The sequence below is a fragment of the Dendrobates tinctorius genome, unplaced genomic scaffold (assembly GCF_039654945.1).
Source record: "Dendrobates tinctorius isolate UK_male_01 unplaced genomic scaffold, ASM3965494v1 ptg000007l, whole genome shotgun sequence".
Lineage (NCBI taxonomy): Eukaryota > Metazoa > Chordata > Amphibia > Anura > Dendrobatidae > Dendrobates > Dendrobates tinctorius.
In genome coordinates this window covers 55,310,018-55,325,059 of record NW_027361675.1, presented here as the reverse complement: position 1 = coordinate 55,325,059, position 15,042 = coordinate 55,310,018, and the positions used below count along the sequence as shown (strand labels likewise).

Here is a 15,042-nt window from a genome sequence, read left to right as displayed (position 1 = left end):
AGTTTTGTGTGAAATGATCAATGTTTTGATTTTTGCTTCATTCTCTTTTGTGTTTTTTCATTTAAGACAATTTAAATGAAGATAAAAATAACAAAGAATTTGTGTTTGCAATCATTTTCAGGAAGAAACTGAGTATTATCTGACAGAATTGCAGGGGTGTCAATACTTTTGGCCACAACTGTACTTCTCCTCACTATCTCCTCATTTGCCAACCTCATCTACTCTGCCCTGGGACTACATCCCTACCTGTGGAGGGCGACAACATCATTGCTGCACCACACCATCTGTCCCAGAGAAGCAACCCTTCAGCGCTTGTCAAACTGACCAGAAACCACAGGTGGCGTCACGAATCATCTTAACTTTATCCCCATCACTCTACCCCTTTTACATTGACCGCCTAAGGCCACGGACCAGGTCATTGCCACTGTGACATTTCCCATAGAAATCCACATGCCCGGCACCGAGTACCCCACGGCCTCTGGGGGCGAGTCACTTAGAACCTCACTATTACCAATGCCAACAGACGAAACATGTTCCAGCCCTCACAGTGTATGAGGAAATCTTGTTTTATTTCACTTTGTTAAAACATAAGTAACAGTTGAAATAAAAAAAAACATGTTTCAAACACTTAGGCCCCGATTAATTAAAACTGATATTTGATATGGAGGGGCATGCAAGAATAAGATGCACTGAATTCAGAGGAGCATATATTATCAGTGGCATACTCCTCACCAGAAATGTTACTTTCCCTAGTGACTCGAGTAACATTTCTGGTATAAGAAATATGGTCACTTTTGATGAAATAGACAGGCAGGCGTATCCATGCCCCCTCCTGGCTTCTCCTCAAGTCTGCCCATTGTTGCAGATCTGCCCAAAAGGTCTGGCGACAAAATGCCAAACTCGCAAACTGATTGTGCAACTCCAAATTGAGCAAAAATTACGCAACTTTGATGGATCTCACAGGCCACACTATTATGACTGGGTCACAGAGGAGGAGAGCAAGCCCAAGCTAAGCCACAGAAAACCAGAGAGGTTGGTAACTAAGCGGATTGCAGACCCCCTGATCCTATCCACACAGCTAGCAGTAGCCGTGGAGCATGCCTACGATGATCCTAGACGCCTCGGCACAGCCGGAGAGCTAAATAAGCCTGAAGCAAGAAAGGGGAAATCTAAACTGCCCCATAGCAGATGCCAAAGGAATAGATAGCCCCCAAACATATATTGTCGGTGAGACAAGATGAAAACACAAACGCAGGTAGGAAAACAGACTGAGCAAACGATGGGGCCCACACTGACTTAGACAGGACAGGAAAGGAAAGACACTGTCTGCAATCACGCAAAAAACCCTGCAAAAAAGTCCAACACATCTGATGCAAAAAATACTGAAGTCGCACGACTTCGCCCACTATATCAGCACTCTGGTATATTCTGAAAGCAGAGCAAAAAGAGGCCAATCTAATAAGGGACAAAAACAAACTGGCACAAGCAGAAACATATGGATGGTGATTCAGCACAGCCCCAGCCGGAGCTGGCTGACCCACACAAAACTGAAATAGACAAAACCAGATCAAATGTAAACAGAATAGCAAATGAACACTTAGCTGAACATGCAGGGACTGAGCTGTAAACTAAGACCTCAGGAGGCAGGAAGAAAATCACCTGCAGGGATAGAGGGAGTCGGCTGTCTTAAATCCCAGTCTGAAACCCCAGATCTCCAATCGTCGTCCTCATTATCAGGTGGCAGGCCTCTGTTAATTAGATCAGCTCCAATACCTCCAGTAACCACCAGAGGGAGCCCAGAAAGAGAACTCGCAACCCCTCTGTCAATTTGACCAGCTCCACTACTTTCAGTAGTAACCAGAGGTAGGCCAGAAAGCGAATTCACAACCCCTCACTTTGAGGGGTGGATCATCTATTTTAAACTTTAGAAAGAAGGACAAAGACTGTAGGAAATACAGGGTTGAGTAAGTATAAATGACTCCAGAAATGTATGAGAAATGGCACTCCCATATCTGAAAAAACTCCTTCCACCAAACCCGACCAATTACCCAACCAAATAAAACAACTCACTCCGTGACGCTGGATGTAAAGGACACAGCAGCCTCATTTATTAAATAACAACAAACAGTAAATATAACTTTAAATACAAATCAATGTGCATCCATAACATAAACCATCCACAAAAAAGAGGAGGGGTATTTGTAGGCTCCATTTCACCTTTTTCAACAAACAGTATCTCCCACCGCCCTCAGCCGCACCGCACTGGCTCGAAGGGCACCTTGCTGAATATTACCCATTTAAAATGTCCCGCTGAGACCTGCGCTCAGTAGGGACCCTCTCAAAATTTCTAACATAGCACCACATGGGGGTCATCCATCCAAGCACAGGGTACCCCTTTCATTATTGCAAACCACATCCTTCAAAATCCCCCCTATTTTTTCCACACCAGATCGAGCCCGCATGACCCCTTATGACTGCGCGTACCGACCACAAAATGAAGAGCAAATATAAACGCCTTCCATTAAGGCTAACGCCCAAATATCTGTAATGATTGAGTTCAAATGAACTCCATCTGACCTTAAAAATTCCCAATAAAGAACTTCCAAATCAAAATGAAGAATTACTACACCCCACCTTGCGCGCAATGAAGTGTGACACCTCCTGATTGACTTTAATGCATGTCTTGTTAATTCTCTCCACTGAATGCAAATGCTTCCATGCCAAGCGCGCAACAATATCCTACCAAACCAATACCCAACCCGGATGGGAGGACCAGAGCCTAAGGAAGTTATATTTCATATCGCGGATCAACTCCATCGAAGTCCTTGTACTAAGTCATTCCCACATGCATGTAGTACCAGTTTATCAGGCGCTCGGTCAAAAGCTATGTGAAAATGTAACTCCGGCATTATCCTGTTTCAGAGCATACCCCTGTCACCGATCCACCATACTGAAGCTATCTCCTTGGAGAGCTCCAATTGTCGACCAGCCAGTCTCAGGAACCCCAATAAATGTAAGAATGTCCTAACACCCATATCAACAAAGAGGTTCCGGAAATACATGAACAAATGAAACATGAAGTGGTGGAAAAAAGTGAAGGGGAGGGGTCATATATGGAGAAGACCACCCCCAAGTATACCCACTCATAACATGTATGGTCTAACAAGCGACTGATATCTAGCCGACTCTCATCAACCAATCTTGCACACTGCCCAAATCTCCAACGAGCTGCTTCCATTGCAGCACCAATCTGAAAACAGTGGGACCCAAAACCATCACCATTCAAACCACACAGTATCAAGCACCGTCGGAAATAGCTCACAAACTGATAAACCGACTGAAAAGGAACCCAAGTGGAAACCTCTCATTTTCAAAAATAAAGAAACCCATTTTACCGGACACTCCTCCAAACCTTCCACTCCCCAAAGCTTGATCAAGCTACCCTTTCCACGCGCGGCAGTCTTTGAGTGTGTCAAATAACATCGCACCACATTCATCTCACATGAAACATCCTTATTAGTCATGGGAGAGCACTAAAATGCTCAGGTGCTCATTGCTCGGTTGAGCAAATTGGAATGCTTGGGTGCTCGACTCGAGCAACGAGCCCAATGTAAATCTATGGGAAACCCGAGCATTTTTGCTGGGACCCTCCCCTGGGGGTCTTTTTATGGTCTGAAAACGTCTCAATTCGATGAGAACAGTGCTGAAATGACATGGGAACATCATGGGGAAGACCCCTGGAAGCATTTCTGACTCCCAGGTCACTGCTGTGAACAATGTTATCAGAGTCTTATGCCACTTTTCCGGGCGTACAATAAAACATACAAAAACTAAACCAAAATTGATTTTCCTGGGAAATATGTTAAGAAACATCCTTTCCAGGGTAATGATTTGTATGTAAGGTCAAATAAATAACCCAAAACAAAAATTTTCCTCCACCACTTGGGCTATGTTCACACGTAGCGTTTTTGATGCATTTCTCAACTTTAGCATTGCTTTCAACCAAGCCAAATGCATTCACTGGGAAATGTCATTTTAACATTTTACAACCTTAGCTGGTCTTGTGGTGTGTGATACATCATCAGACACATCCTGTTTCGTTTATGAAGGAGGGACTGTTAAAGGAGGAGGGCCATCAGGTGGACTTTAATCTTCTTTGTTGTTCCCATTATTAAACAGTGAGTCTCCTATACTGTTATTGCCTATGCACTGAATGCAAGGCCTGCCCCAATTTGGACGCACCCCAATAACCCTTTGAACAGACATCCTGGATGGCCACATGAAACAAAAGTTCCCATTATTCATTTGGTACTCCCATAATGTTTGCCCATGAAGTGAATGCAAGATGTGCTTTAAATATGGACGCACCCCAATAACCCTTTGAAGAGACGTCCTGGATGGCGACATGAAACCAAAATTCTCATTATTCATTTGGTACTCCCATAATGTTTGCCCATGAAGTGAATGCAAGATGTGCTTTAAATATGGACGCACCCCAATAACCCTTTGAAGAGACGTCCTGGATGGCGACATGAAACCAAAATTCTCATTATTCATTTGGTACTCCCATAATGTTTGCCCATGAAGTGAGTGCAAGTGTTGAGGCTAAAGAACATGCATTGGAGCATTGCAGTGTTGAGGCTGAAGAAACTGCAGTGAAGCATTTCAGTGCTGAGCCTGAAGAACCTGCATTGGAGAATTGCATGCATTGATGAGGCTGAAAAACCTGCATTGGTGAATCGCAGTGGTGAGCCTGAAGAACCTGCAGTGGACAATTGCAGTGTTGAGCCTTAAGAACCAGAAGTGGAGCATAGCAGTGTTGAGGCTGAAGAAACTGCAGTGAAGAATTGCAATGTTGAGGCTGAAAAAACTGCAGTGGAGAATTGCAGTGTTGAGCCTAAAGAACCAGCAGTGGAGCATTGCAGTGTTGAGGATGAACACCCGGCAGTGGAGCATTGCAGTGTTGAGCCTGAAGAACCAGCATTGGAGCATTGCAGTGTTGAGCCTGAAGAACCAGCAATGGAGTATAGCAGTGTTGAGGCTGAAGAAACTGCAGTGAAGAATTGCAATGTTGAGGCTGAAAAAACTGCAGTGGAGAATTGCAGTGTTGAGCCTAAAGAGCCAGCAGTGGAGCATTGCAGTGTTGAGGCTGAAGACCCGGCATTGGAGCATTGTATAGTTGAGGCTTAAGACCCGGCAGTGGAGCATTTAAGTGTTGAGGCTGAACACCCGACAGTGGAACATTGCAGTGTTGAGCCTAAAGAACCAGCAGTGGAAAATTGCAGTGTTGAGGCTGAGACCCGGCAGTGGAGCATTGCAGTGTTGAGCCTGAAGAACAGCACTGGAGAATTTCAGTGTTGAGACTGAAGAACTGGCAGTGGAGAATTGCATTGATGAAGCTGACCAAACAGCAAAGTTCACATTATTAGGAAGTGGGTCTCCCATACTGTTTGCCTATGCAGTGAATGCAAGGCCTGCCACAAATTTGGACACAACCCAATAAACCTTGGAAAAGACGAGGAGGAGGACCTCCTAAAAATCTGTTCCCATTACAAAGGAGCGGGTCTCCTATACATGTAATACCCATACAGTAAGTGTATGGGCTGACAAATATTTCCCCCTGGGGGGTACACATCAACATACTGTGTCAACTTTTTTTTTACAGGCATCATAAACATCCTTGAAAAAAAAACCTGGCTGCTGCTTCCACGCGTTCACCCTGGTGATCTAGCGGTGGTGTCGGAAGGCACGTGGAGGATGGCCTACTAAAAATCTTTTCCCAATTTAAAGGAGCGGGTCTCCTATGGTTGTAATGCCCATACACTAAGTGTATGTGCTGACAAATATTTCCCCCTGTGGTGTACACATCAACATACTGTGTAAACTCTTTTTTTACGGGCCTCATAAACATCCTTAAAAAAAAAAATGGCTGTTGCATCATGGAACACGTTCACCCTGGTGATATAGTGGTGGTGTCGGAGGAGATGTGGAGGATGGCCTACTAAAAATCATTTCCCAATTTAAAGGAGCTGGTATCCTATGGTTGTAATGCACATACACTAAGTGTATGTGTTGACAAACAAGTCCCCCTGAGGGGTACACATCAAAATGATGTGTAAAAAAAATTGGCAGAATTTTATGCACACTCAGATGTGATCGCTGTGACGGCCAAACTCCTGTTTAAAATAGCTGTATTTTAACACTGTACTACGGAAAGGATCTAGCTGTATTCTGCAGTGCCAACAAGCAAAGGCAGAAAAAAACTGTGTGCTCTGGATTGCTTTTAAATAAAATAATCAGGATTAAGATGCAAAAAAAAATATTCCTGGCCACTGATACCTGGGGCTATGAGTCAATATCTGTAACAGGCAGCAGCACCAGACAGTAATGGAATGGACCCTCCTGCTGTATACAAGAAAGCATGCCACATATACTGCCTGCCTAGCACTGATATCTATAGACCCACATACACTGCCTAGCACTGATATACAGTATATACAGCCACATGCACTGCATGCCTACCTATCAATGATATCTATATATCCCGCCGTAATTAGTTCTTAGGACTGTTGGTTTAGCTGGATTTGTGGATTCAACAATGGTATACCCACAGTAACTGATACATCACCTATTTTGTCCCTATCGCTGCAGCAACTCTCCCTACACTGGTGAATCCAAAACTGACTGGGACGAGGAGGGTGGCGCCAGGTCTGATATAGACTTGATGACGCTGCGCGGTCAGCCAATCACAGTTATGCCGCAACCAACATGACTGTGGCATTACAGTGCGTGGCAGACAATCCCTGTATGTTGATTAGCGATCTAAAGACTCGAGGACCCACCGAGCAAACCCGTAAATGCACGCCGCTCGCCGAGCATCGCAAGCACTATGATGCTCGGGCGAGCACCGAGCATTACCGAGCATGCTCGCTCATCACAACTCCTTATACAACAGACCTCCATGACACTTAGTGTTTTTACTCACAAGTTCACTAACCCTGAATGCGCCAAAAAAAGGCCAAAACAAACAAAGGCTGTCCCAAGCAAACAGCATTCATACTCTGGCTTACAAACAGTCCTAAGACGGCCCAGCAGCTGTCCTAAAATAGCGAAATATACCGAACATCTCCAGTGCCTTATGGACCAAGAAATCCTTGGTGGCATTCTTCCAACGCATTAGTGTAAACAAAAATGCTAAACTTGCTATCTTGCCAGAAACAACCACAAAAGATAAATGCTCTGCCAATCATATGCAACAAAAGGTACACCAGATCAGCCTCCAAAACACGCTCCAGAACGGAGTCAACAACATCCTGCCATTGTCACCACGCCAACATGTATTTAACCCGGATGTCATGAGTTCTGAATTCTTCACCAAGTTTAATGCTGCATGGAAACCAGATCTCAAAGCTTACAAACACAAACTTTACGGGATCGTCTGGTACACAGTCATTTTGAGGCCAAAAGAAAGAAAATAGGATGTGGGAATGTGGGATTTTTTCCTTGTGGATTATGTAAGGCTTGTGCCAACCTGGTGAGGAGTAACACTTTCGAGAATCATGATGGTTCAAAAGTGTTTGAGATTTGGAGACACATTACATGTTCCTCGAAAGGAGTAATATACCATGCCTCCTGTCCCTGCAAAAAGGTATAAATTGGTCTCACTTCCCGCAAATTAAAAATCCGTACAAGGGAACATTGCCTGGACATAGAAAAGGCTAAATTTGTCATGGATGATACAACATTGAAAACGCTTCCCAGGCATTTTAAAAAATATCATGACTGTAAAAGGCATGTCACACTAAGAGATATCGCTAGCAATATCGCTATAACTTGTGACGTTATAGCGATATTGCTAGCGATATCGCTATGTGTGATACCTACCTACAACCCGCTACCCCGCTGGTTATCGCTGATCGCGCGAGAACAGGCTGGACTGTTTCTCGTCGTCAGCTTCCTGCGGCGCTTCCTGCTGTGACGACGAGCGACGCGTGGACGCGGGCGGGAGGACGCAGGATCGCCTGGTGTGATAGAAAAGTAGCGACCCCCGTCCCCAGCGATGTCGCTAGTGAGATCTGCCTGTGTGGCAGCTCACTAGCGACCACTTAGCAATGTACCAGCGATCCTGACCGCGTCATATCGCTGGTCGGGATCGCTGGTACATCGCTAAGTGTGACAGTACCTTAAGACCCATGATCTGAAGATCAAGGGTATTGATATAATTTCTTTGAGTTCCAGGGGGGTGACATTGGAAAAGAATTGGCTAAATTGGAGTGTAGGTGGATTTATAGATTGCGTACGCTTAGTCCACTAGGCCTGTATGAAAACTCGGGATTTGGAGCTTTTTTTATAGGAGTTGATTTCTGTATTTCATCACAATTATGTGTATTTTAATATATTGCAATTCTTGACTATTTTTAGGCATTGGGTGTTTGTTATTTGATATTTGCATTTTACTTATTTTGTGTGTTTGTTTCATTTTTCATATTTTTGATATGGGCCCTATGGAGTCGGTTATACCCTCAAAATTGGCCTTGGATGAGAAGATTCCCGGGGAGGTTCATCTATGGGTCTCTAAAGATGAATTCTGATGATGCTACATGATTATTTTCTTCTTGGCTGGACTTGAGTCATCTTTTCATGAAGGAATTTCAGAATAACCAACGAGCCCTAGGTCATGATGGATTGGACCCCTATAATAATTCATAGTTTTATGTAATATTGGATGGGACATTTATCCTGTAGCTTCATGCTTAGAGTTATGTATGGTTACCTGATTTGGTTGGGGTAACTATGCTATCCCGGCTCCATTTATTAGTGTGTTTATAATAGGTATTTTGTATTGTGGAGCATTTTCTCATTTTTCTTATTTTTCACATAAAATGTTTAGCAGTGAATTTTTTATGTCTACTGTCTATAAGCATTTATCTTTAGTACAGGTTATTATTCATTTTTATATTAAGTCACTTTTTTACTAAATTATGGATATTAGAATATTTTTCATCTTATGCATATATTGTAATCAATTGGTTCACACATATATTCTAATGGCATTGTCCTGGGGAGTTTATACTGAATAGGTATGTAATAGGCACATACACATAGAGCAGGTTTTTAGTCTGCATTAAAAAAAATTTCTATGTCACTTTCACTAGCTCCAGCTATTAATTGCTATTTTATAAGTGCGCACGCGCGAATTTGTGCGCACGCCCATGACATGCCCATGGTGGTTTTTACACACTTTATTATCTTATCAGCTCCATGTGTCTCAGTGCGCATGCGCGGACTTGTGCATGCTCAGGACATGCAGGCAGCAGTCCTATAAGCTGACTCTGCATACCACAGCCACGTCACAACTCGCGGTGATGTGTGGGAGGTTCACAGTGACCGCGCCTGAATGCCTCTGTTAAAAGGAGCAGTGCGCCATTACTTCATATGGGCTGGGTTATCATGTTAATTGGAGCTGCCCGCATATTGGTTAGGGCTCATATTTAAACAGTGCACACCCTCTGCCCGGACACGCCCCCCCGAGGAAGCAGGGCGAAACGTGCGCGTCGGGTTCTAATGATGGGACTCCCTGTTTGTTTTCAACCTCATACGCTGCTAGGATACAGGTATAGTGTACATGGTCACTTCTTGGACGCATATTATATGTGATCATTTGTGTTCCTCTTTTAGAGCCCATGTTAGATATATCTCTGGTGGAGATTTTTTCAGTAGTTGGAGGCACTATTATAAAGGGGTAATGCGCTTGTCTCTTGCAATGATTCCCCATGGGTGTTTTTTTTGTGGGCTTTTATAGCCACTGAACAATATGTATTCTGGGGTATTTAAATCATGCAGGTTCACATTCCATCAGTGTTTAGTAGTTTTGTGAGCGTCATGTCACTTGCCATGCAGCAATATGTATAATTATTGAGGAGTCCGGTCATCACTTTCTTTTTGTCCCTGTACTCTTTTACATTTTATCTGTGCAAATATTTTTATATGTGATAATTAATAAACTTGATTTTTCAATAATTTTGGTTTCATGCTCATATGGTTTGGGGCTTCATTTAGCTACCAGATGGTGGATATCTATGGTTATTTATGAGCTTATTTTTTATGATTTTGGCAACTGGGTGATTTTCCAAGATCTGTGCCTGAAACCTCCGAAGTCACAACAATAAGAAACATTTCTAGCAAAGCCAGATTTCTAATCAGATTCGAAGGCCCCCAAGCATCCGGCCATTCCCCAATGCACCATCTGCCTCAGAAGTAAGCCCCAAAATCTTCTCATCCAGATGCATCTGTATAAAAAACTAAATCCATGTTAGACTCAACTGGCTCCAACCACATAGACCGATCACCTATTGTATCCTCACCCAGCCCTTGTAGATTGTGAGCCCTCACGGGCAGAGTCCTCTCTCCTCCTGTACCAGTCGTCAGTTGTGACATGTATTGATTAAGATTATTGTACTTGCTTTTTATTACGTATACCCCTTTTCACATGTAAGGCGAAATGGAATAAATGGCGCTGGAATAATAAATAATAATAATTATACAAATGTAAAAAATAAGCCTAACCCTTCAAATCTGCCTGATGCCCTGAATTCAACCAAGCAAAATGCAAAGAGTGTACAATGCCCGCTGTGGCTTGCATCATCATTCATGAAAAACTCCACCCACAGGTAAGATCCTGCAAGCAAAATTCAGCTTACCTAACAGAGATTGTAACTGACAGAGCCAAAGTTTTTTAGCTTGTAAAGCCTCTTGCATGCTCCCTTTAAAATCTGTGAGCTTATCAAACAGTATACGGCATTTCATCCTCACCAAGTCTATTTCTATGCCCAAAAACTTGGCCCTCAGTTTTTTCGGGTGTCAAAGGGATCCCGAAATGCTGAGCCAGGGCCGGAATCAGCACCCGAACAAGTGTCGGGGTCCTGAGCAGGCGGGGAAGTCCACTTGCCATCAGGAACACCGGCGTGCTATGGGTGTCAAGTGCCTGTGCACCTGCGATACTTGCCTCTTCCCGTTCCTCCGCTGCGCGTCTTCTGTCTCCTCTGACTGTGAAGTTTCAGGTCAGAGGGTGCAATGATGTCATGTCTGTGTGCCCTCTGCCTGAACAGTCACAGTGCTGAGAGCCGAAAGATGCTGACCCTGAGGAGTCCATAGCAGAGCAGCGGCTAGCGAGGAGAGTTATTTCATTTTTTTATGTTGGGAGCAATACATGAGGACCATCATATGGGGCCCATTATATATGGACCATTATATGGGACCCATCATACATTGGAGCCTCATATACTGTATGAAGCATCATATAGGGCCCATTATATACAGCTCTGGCAAAAATTAAGAGACCACTTTCAAATGTTTAGTTTGCCTGATTTTTCTCTTTGTAGGTATATTTTTGAGTATAATGTAAATTGTTCTTTTAGTCTATAAACTTATGACATGTCCCTGAATTTACAAGCAATAAATGTTGTATTTTTTTCTGACAAAGAAAAATGGTCAAAATTAAAAAAACAGTGTTTTCAGACCTCAAATAATGCTAAGAAAGCAAGATCATAATCATTTAGAAACAACAATACTAATGTTTTAACCCAGGAAATCAAAATTTTCTGGAATAACCATGATTTTTAAAAACAGCTTTCATGCATCTTAGCATGCTTTCCACCAGTCTTTCACACTGATCTGGCGCAAAAATTTAAGCAGTTCTTCTTTGTTTGATAGTTTGTAACTATCCATCATCCTCTTGATTACATTCCAGAGGTTTTCAATGGAGTTCAGGTCAGGAGAATGGGCTGCCCATGACAGGGTTTTGATGTGGTGGTCTCTTAATTTTTACCACAGCTGTATGAAGCATCTTATGGGGCCCATTATATATGGAGCATCTTATGGGGCCCATTATGTATGGAGCAATATATGGGTCAATTAAATACTGTATGGGGCATTATATGGGGCCTATTCTGTATGGAGCATTATATGGAACCCATCCAAAACTGTATGGAGCAATATATGGGGCCCATCAGATACTGTATGGAACATTATATGGAGATCATTAAGTATGGATTAATTTATGGGGTTCATTATACTGTATGAAGCATTATATGTGGCTCATTATACTGTTTGGAGCATTATATGAGGATCATCATACTGAATAGAGCAATATATGGGGTTCCTTATACTGTATGGAGCAATATAAGGGGTCCATTATAGTGTATGGAGCAATATATGGGGTCTATTATATTGCATATTGTATGGAGCAATATAAGGGGCTCATTATTCTGTATGGTGCAATATATAGGGCCTATTATTTACTGCATGGAAAAATATATCGGGTCCATTGTTCTGTATGGAGCAATATATGGGGCTCATTATTCTGTATGGTGCAACATATGGGGCTCATTATTCTGTATGGAGCAATATATTGAGCCTATTATGTACTGTATGGAGCAATATATGGGACTCATTCTCTATGGAGGAATATATGGTACTCATTATACTGTATGGAGCAATATATGTGGCTCATTACACTGTATGGAGCATTATATGGGGTCCATAATTCTGTATGGAGCAATATTTGGGGCTCATTATTCTGTATGGAGCACTATGTGGTGCCCATAATACTGTATGGAGCAATATATGGGGCTCATTTTTCTGTATGGAGCACTATGTGGTGCCCATAATACTGTATGGAGGACTATACTGTCTGGTTTCTGAGCTATTGCAGAATTTACAATAGATATCACTCATGTAATGTAAGTAGTAAGTGAAATCCTTGGCATTGTACTATACCTATAAAACTCTGTGCATCATGAATTGTGGTATGTGTTAAAGGGGCCCATTGAGACTCTTTCTCCTGGGGCCCACGAAAACCTGAAGCCGGCCCTGTGATGAGCCGTCCGCTCTAATGTCCAGAGCAGCCACAAACATACTGGGGACCCTGCTGATCCAATGCATAAGAAATCGTCCAAATAATGTAAAATAGTATCCAAGTCAGACTCCTTCACACTATATTCCGCAAAAAAGCTAAAATTTTCAAAAAAAGCACAAAAAATTGAACACCCCATGGGCAAACAACAATCCACATAAAATTTACCATCCCCCCAAAAAAACATAACAAATGAAAACTTTACTGCAGCCGGAATGCAGACTCAATTTCAGTCTTCGCCAACAAGGACCCCTTTCCGAGTCTGGGAACCCACTCCACCAACTTATCAAAATGTACGTTTGAAACGACACTAACTCTGGGTTAATTGCATCATTAACCGATTCTCCAGCCGTATATGACAAATGCTGTATCAGTCTAAACCTACTATGCTTCTTTTTCGGAAATAGTCCCAGATGGGAAACATGTAAATCAGGCAAAGGAGGAGTATCAAAAAGTCCGATCATCCTGCCAAGTGTCACTTCCTTCTGCAAATTATTCCTAACCACATTCCCATGCGTACGGGCCGACAACAAATTGTTCGGCTGCATAGCACGACGTTTAACCAGGGAAGGAATTTTAAAACCAAACTAAAAATTTTCACAATTTTGCCCCCTCACCACCAGGATATCTACTTAGAAACAGAAGCATCCACTCTATTTTCACTGGAGTCTTCTTTTTTTTGCTGAAGACTTGACATACTTTCTCTTTCCCTTCTTAAAACACTTGGCGTGGCTGTGAGACCCGCCACCTCCCAAGCATTCAAGCTTGAACTCTCCATATCTTCTGTATAACTGACATTTTATGATGTATGATATATAAAATACTGCTTAAAACCTGTAAATATTATTTAAAGTATTGACTTTGGCATACTTTTCTTTTCAGCTGCAGCTTCTTCTTTGGAGACGGTTTTGCTTATCACCACCCGTCGGGCCCCAGCACTATGTATCTCTTTTCTTCTTGTTATAACTACATTTGAGCTCTCCATTGCAGCCCACAGGTGAAATTGAAGAGATTCTTTTATGCTGTTTACAAGCTGTGGAAGCCAATTCTCCACAGGGCCGCTACATTGAAGAGGCTGCAATAACACAAAAACAGGTTACCCGCTATGCAATGGTCAGAAGTTTTTATGAGCATCCTGGCACGTAGTTTGTAATCATACTGACATCTCCTTTGATCAATAAAATGCTATCTTATATAAGTAATGTCTGAGAGATGTAAACCACACAGAAGAACTAACAAAAGTTCTGAATGCTAAGCTGCAGTTTAAAGGAATGCCATAGACCTTCAGCAATGGATTAACTCTCTGCACTACAAATTGGTGCTTTTGCTATTATAGTTCTTGTCTGAAAGGACAAGACTCAAGAACCCACAATGACCTAAAGGTTTCCCAATGGACATGAATGTAATCCCATCATCTGTGATACATCCCAGAGCCATGTATCTAATGCCGTCCTCTGTGATACATATATATGTAGAGTAATTCACCGCACACTCTTATTTCAAAGGTGCAAACATTTATTCCAAATACAGACATGTAGTAGACATGTGAATAGACATGTGAATAGACATCAAGGTGCATGGAGAAATACCACAATGATACAATGATAATAACTAGAGTTGAGCGAAACGGGTCGAAAAAATTCAAAAGTCGCCGACGTTTGGCAAAGTCGGGTTTCATGAAACGAAACCCGACCCTAGGATGAGGTCGGCCACGAGGTCGGCGACTTACGCGCCAAAGTCGCGTTTCAAAAGTTTGTTTTGCGCTCTTTTTCAGCCAATCAGGATCCACGGACACTGTGGGCAACGTGATGACATAGGCACGGGTCACCACCATCTTTCAGAAGGGCATGCAAGTGATTGGTTTGCTTTGGTGGGCGTCACAGGGGGTATAAAAGGGCGTGCACGCCGACCGCCATCTTACTTCTGCCGATCTTAGTATAGGGAGAGGTTGCTGCTGATTCTGTAGGGAGAGCGTTAGGCAGGGAAGAAGACAAAAGAACTGCTTCTGCTGCTAGCGATTTGGCCTGCACAACACACAAGTCACTGTGTGTGCAGTGCAAGGGGAGGCTATATTGTGGTGTATCAGTGGTGTTGGTTGTTGGGCTGCCTTCTAAGGCTTCCTGACACGC

General features: G+C 42.8%; 1 protein-coding gene across 1 annotated transcript in view; it reads right to left on the bottom strand.

The window, feature by feature from the left end:
• Positions 1-15,042, bottom strand: part of LOC141086031 (uncharacterized) — a 971,752-nt gene that overhangs the window by 743,938 nt on the left and 212,772 nt on the right. The window contains exon 35 of the mRNA XM_073571764.1: positions 13,784-13,988. Coding sequence (XP_073427865.1) covers positions 13,784-13,988 — 205 coding nt within the window. The remainder of the gene's footprint in view (positions 1-13,783; positions 13,989-15,042) is intronic.